The sequence below is a fragment of the Bradysia coprophila genome, unplaced genomic scaffold, assembly GCF_014529535.1.
Source record: "Bradysia coprophila strain Holo2 unplaced genomic scaffold, BU_Bcop_v1 contig_232, whole genome shotgun sequence".
Lineage (NCBI taxonomy): Eukaryota > Metazoa > Arthropoda > Insecta > Diptera > Sciaridae > Bradysia > Bradysia coprophila.
The window spans coordinates 3,262,613-3,268,322 of NW_023503493.1; the positions used below are offsets into that span (position 1 = coordinate 3,262,613).

The following is a 5,710-nucleotide window of genomic DNA, read 5'->3' on the forward strand; positions in this document are numbered from 1 at the left end:
CACTGAATTTGTTTTGATTCCCTCAAAATCTTTCACCGGACGGCAAGTATCAGGAACCATCAGGAGTCTTATGGTCGAATCTATTACCTCACGACTCTGATGCCAACTAAATTTCAATCACGTTAACCTGTCACATACGGCTATTCATCGGTTATCGATAACGACGACAAAAATAATGACAACCTCTGGGTAATATGGTCCTTTGTATAGTAAAATGCATGTTAAAAATATTGAAGTACAAGATTTGAAATCAACAGATTAAAAATACTTTGACCGATGGAAGTAATAGATCATCTTCAAAGCCGTTTGAAATGCCATCCATGATAAGTGCCATCCACGTTAAAAAATCTCATACAAATGAATGAATGAACGAAACATTTAACGAAACTTAAGTGAGACCACGTCTGAAAGTACCGTATCTTGAAGATGATCTATAGACCCGATAATAATAGTGGTCATATGCTTGCCGTCTGTAACAGGTTCATACAACATCTCCGAACAAAGTATGACAAAAAAGAAGTTTTGTTGATTAGTGTGACGATCAGAACATATTCTGGGGGAATTAATCGAGGAATTAATCAAATTTCCTTTACTAGGGACGGAAAATGGACTTTTCGTCCCTAGGGAAAAGTCTTTCTCTCCGTCGTAAAGGAAAACACTTTTACTCATCTGGATACGAAAATATCAAATTCCTTCCATTGTATAGTAATATACTATTTATCACTCGCTAAAATAACATTCGATCAAAGTGCCTCCGTTACTTTTGCGACCTTTTTGGTTGCTTTAAAACAAAATTGAGCTAAATCGATAATATTCGGTTGTGACTTTATAAGATTTAAGAAAAACCAGAATTAAGGACATTTCAAAATATTTGGGCAATTTCAGTGAATTTTGGAATATTCGGAAATAATGTCTTCATAGTCTTGCCTTACAAAATCAAGATATAACTTAAAGGGTTTGTTAACATTTTACACGCGTCAAGTGCATCCGCTAAATAGTCATTAAATCTTGTACTTTTGCCGTTCAAAGTATCGCGTAGTGTTTGACCCAAAATCTATTACTTCATTTGTTTTAACATGTCTATTTAAGATCACATGAACCGTATATGTTATTGTTGAAGTTACTGTCAATAACAGATGTTAAGCAGTTTCCGAGGCAGTTTCTGACCGGTCACTTGGTCGTTTTATTTATTACATAAAATGAAGAAATCGAGAAAAAACACGTAAGGTTCTGAAAGAACAGGTTAAGACAACTCTGAGTTGATCACGAAGGCGAAGGCGAAGGAACTTAAGAAAATCAAAATTCTGAATTTTCGACCAAAAAATATTTTCTTCAAGTTGATTTCTCACACTTTTGTAAAATTTGGTGTCACCCACCTTCGTGGTTGTCTTAACCTGTTCTTTCAGAACTTTGATTTCTTTATGTAAAAACCACCGACGGAACACTTGAAACGTCATTTTACCGACAGAAATGAGTGTCAGAAATGTGAACAATTGAAATGGATTGAATTTTCGTCAAACGTTAAATGTTTATCATAGGTCGGGGTAGAATTATTTATTGTCTTGCGGTTTGATCTGAAAATTGATGTGGGTCAGTAATTTGTGCGTCATGTAGGTCATGTGTTAAATCATCGCACTTAAAGCAATAGTGATCAACTGCGTGCGAAATATACAACTACTTTGTATGAAATTGATTTTTACAAGTGTTTTACAGTTGTGTGACACACTGTCAACTTTCAGTACGCTATTTAGATTACCACTCATGATTAAATAAGTATTGTGTATTGGCGATATTCACTCGATAGCGCAGTGTGTAAGAAGTCGAGAGTTCCTATTGAATTTTTGAATTGCCAGTTGAGGGTTCGAAACTCAACCGCAACACAAATAATTCGTTTTGTCAGGTTGTTGTCACCATAAAGGACATTTGATTGAATCGGTGTTGGATTTTGTACCGATAACGTCTCTTTGTGTTACATATAATGATTCGTTGGTAATGTCATTCAGTCAGTTAGGCGAAAAGCCCGTTGACGGTGTGGGCTGTTTTTTTTAATATTTCTTGCTCATCGCTAATTCTTCACGTTTATATCTATACCCTGTATCACGTTTTGAGTTATATTTGTCTACCTGTGGACGCCTACTAGACCAAGGTTATGTACGAACAGGCTAAGACAGTTCCGAGTCGATCACAAAGAGGGCACTGGCATCAAAAAATGTCTCTGTGTCACCAACTAGGTTTTCTTCAGTTGACTTTTCGCACAATATCCAATAAGTGTCTTTAAAAAATTTGATGCTACTCTCCTTGTCTTCTTTCATAACCTTGATTTTAACTACTCCCTTTATGCCCCTCGCACACTATATTAAAATTGCCATAAGATTTGGCAGATAAACTGTCAAATAAATATTGCGAATGTTGAAATGTATGAAGTATTGGCTGTATTGTGTGTACGATTGTGTCACGGACATTACGTGTTAACGTATCCCACTTGAAGAAACCTTTGCAGATTACATAAATTTACACAATCTGCAAGTGGAATAATTTATCACCCACAAATCAGGTTTTCCTTTAGAAGTAACACATTTTTGCGTCCTTTAATTGTTTTTCTTTCTCAAGAAAAGATTTTGGTCCAGAGAAATCATCAAAAAAACGAATATTTTCCCGCCTAAATGTAGGCTACAAATTTGCAAAGAGTCCATTGCTCTTAAGAATTTCATCCCGGATTTGATACATTTTTTGTCGAAACTATGCGTTAAAAATTGCGTACAAATCAAGAAGCAAAGTAAAAACTACAATTTACCGACATCAACAAAAACGCTAAGAAGGCTTTTCTCAATCCCAAAACTGAACGATTAATCTTCTTCACTCGATTACGATTTACGACGTTTAAATGCTAAATATCAATTTTGGATCACCTTGAAAACGTTGATCAAAAAACACAAATCCCATCAGACCTCATACACACAAATTATTTAACCAAATGAGTCGTTGAATTCGATCAAAATAAATTTACCGAAAAAGCATACACAACACACGTATGCATCTCCTACCATCTGGTTCTTTTTTTTTGTCGTCAATTTCGATTAATCTCGATGATCTTCTTATGATAGACCAATCGATTTGACAAAAATTAATAGCGACCCATTTCGACCGAACGAATATAAAAGCTTCGCCAGTCCGATGCAACCGTATCATTCGTTTAATTTATCTCGGTCCGTTCATACCAAAAAGTCTTACAAAAAGTGTTAAATAACAATGGCCAGGATCGCTGCTTGTTTGTTAATCGTTGTCATTGTCAGTGGAGTACTTTCGGCACCAGCACCGCAAGAAGACGTTCAAGTGTTACGATACGATAACAACAATCAAGGAGATGGAAATTATCAATACACGTAAGGGACACTTGTATAAGTCGACTGACGAGTTAAAGTTCGTTGGATCGATGATGATCAGAAGAAAGCGAAATTACGCAGACGTGACTCTAAGAGTAGTGTTATCCAATACATCCAATAAGTTCGAACAAGTGGAGTGATGATTTATTAGCCCGTGTTTCAGTAAAAGTGAATACGAAATTAAAATAAAATTTAAATGCCGTCTGTGCCGAGGTGTGTGCATTAATGAGACTCGTACGCAAGCACAAATTGAGTTAAATTAAAAATTAAAGACACGGAGTCACTTATACCACCTAGATAAATGTGTCTTGGGTTGTAATAGAAACGAAGAAAATATTCGAATAAAGTTTAGGGATACGCTGTACAGTGCACCAGTGTACCACACGGCTGTGTATAGCTTAGCACTGAATTTTCGTAACTTTTCGTTATTTAGCAAGTGAGCCATTCTTATCTCACTGCGATACCATTTTCGTTGGCTTTTGTTCGAGACTGAACGTGCTTAATTGTTGAAGTAGTAGATCGTCACGTCAATTTGTTTCCAATGAAACTCCTTTACCTCTAGACATTGGAACGGAAATAAAACGATGTGCAACGGGAAAGGAATTACTGTGACGGAAGAAGTCTTTCCTTTGTTATGTGACCTCACAAACAGTCTTTTACGGCCAATAACAAGTTCAGTCTGGACCATTGGCTTCACGTGATTTCCGATCCACATCTCGGAAGTGTGCAAATACTCTCTGAGGATTTCTCGCATAACTGATATCTCGCCTAAATGTAGGCTACATGTTCACAAATTCATTGTATTTAGGCTGCGCCACACGAGTCATTCAGTACGTGTACATCGTTTTGCAGCCACTAAACACGCTGCGATTACTCAAATCGTTTTGAGTGAACCTTAGGGCATTACCAATGCGATATGATCGCGACAATAGTTCCATGTTGAATTATTGTCTGGCCCGAGAATCGAACCCCGGACGTAAAACCACTGAAAGATCAATCATTGTTACAATTCTGACTAATTTGAATCGGTCGCTTTGAAAGCCTGAAAAGCATTTTTTTGCGAAGGTTGTAATGAAGGACTAGATTTCGAGGACATAAGATTTATAGAAAAATTGACAAAATCAACCGAAAATTTCTGCGATCAGATCTCAAACACCTGATCCAAAATGCTCCAATTTATTAATCCTAAACAAACCATTTGTACCTATATACCTATCACCTTCTTTCTCCGTGAAATTCGGCTGCGCATACACATCAACATACCTTAACGATAATTCCATTTATCGTGCGAGTCGAATAAAGCGAATGTGTTCCAATGCCCACTTTTAGGTATATTACCTAGGTCAAGATTTAATTGAAAAACGAGAGTTTTATGCCGGTTACGTTGTGATATAATCGCTTGATGGTAATCTGGTGAATGAATTCACAAAGCAAACTAATGAAGAAGTCGGGCGAAGAAGACGTTCGAAATTGAGTGGATTTTTGTTTTTGGATGAACATTTATTTGAACGTAAACACACGACTCTTATCTATCAGTCACTCATGTGTATGGTACCTATACGTTGAATTACCGTTTTTAACATGCAAACAAATCGAACAACATTTTTCCTGACATTCAAATTCGCCTATTTCAGATATGAATTGAGTAATGGTCAAATTCACTCCGAAGCTGGTGGACTATCGAATGGTGACGGTTCCGAAGATCCGTACACAGTAGTTTCTGGTGCCTACTCCTATGTAGGACCCGATGGCGTCACATATTGGGTCACTTACACAGCCGATGAAGATGGTTTCCATCCGATTGTCGGTCAAGGACCAGGAGGTATTCAAGGAGGCGGTTCAGCGTCATTGGATCCGAGTGTTTTCAAATCGTTGGTCGGTTAAGAAATGAATAGAATTTTAGGATATTGCGTTAATTCACTAGATTAATTGAATTTGTCTGTTTTTTTTTCTGGTTATTCAGAGTTTTTGAATAATTTTTCCGTTTTTTTCACTTATCGTTCGTTATGCGTCTATATTAAATGCATTGAACGAATCTCGCTGCAAGAGGGAAACCTATCAAATTAATAAAATAGATAAACCAACCTCCAAAAACCGTTTTTTGATTTCAAACGGCGAGTCTTATTCCCCACTGACGACAACTAAAGTATCATATACAGGGCTTATTATTGGGAATTTTTTAAGAATTTTAAAGAATTTTTGAGAATTTTTAGGAATTTTTCAGAATTTTTAGGAATTTTTCAGAATTTTTAGGAATATTTCAGAACTTTTAGGAATTTTTCAGAATTTTTAGGAATTTTTCAGAATTTTTAGGAATATTTCAGAAT

At 36.3% G+C, this 5,710-nt stretch overlaps 1 protein-coding gene across 1 annotated transcript; it reads left to right on the plus strand.

Moving 5' to 3' along the window:
- Positions 1-3,170: 3,170 nt before the first annotated feature.
- Positions 3,171-5,469, plus strand: LOC119075975 (flexible cuticle protein 12-like). Its single transcript, XM_037182562.1, has 2 exons — positions 3,171-3,383; positions 5,018-5,469. Exons 1-2 carry the CDS (start codon positions 3,250-3,252, stop codon positions 5,265-5,267), a joined length of 384 nt encoding a protein of 127 aa, XP_037038457.1. The 5' UTR covers positions 3,171-3,249; the 3' UTR covers positions 5,268-5,469.
- Positions 5,470-5,710: the final 241 nt, after the last annotated feature.

Coding starts and splice junctions, on each gene's coding strand:
- LOC119075975 (XM_037182562.1), top strand. CDS start 3,250: ATGGCCAGGATCGCTGCTTGTTTGTTAATCGTTGTCATTGTCAGTGGA. Junction 3,384..5,017: donor GATGGAAATTATCAATACAC/GTAAGGGACACT, acceptor CGCCTATTTCAG/ATATGAATTGAGTAATGGTC.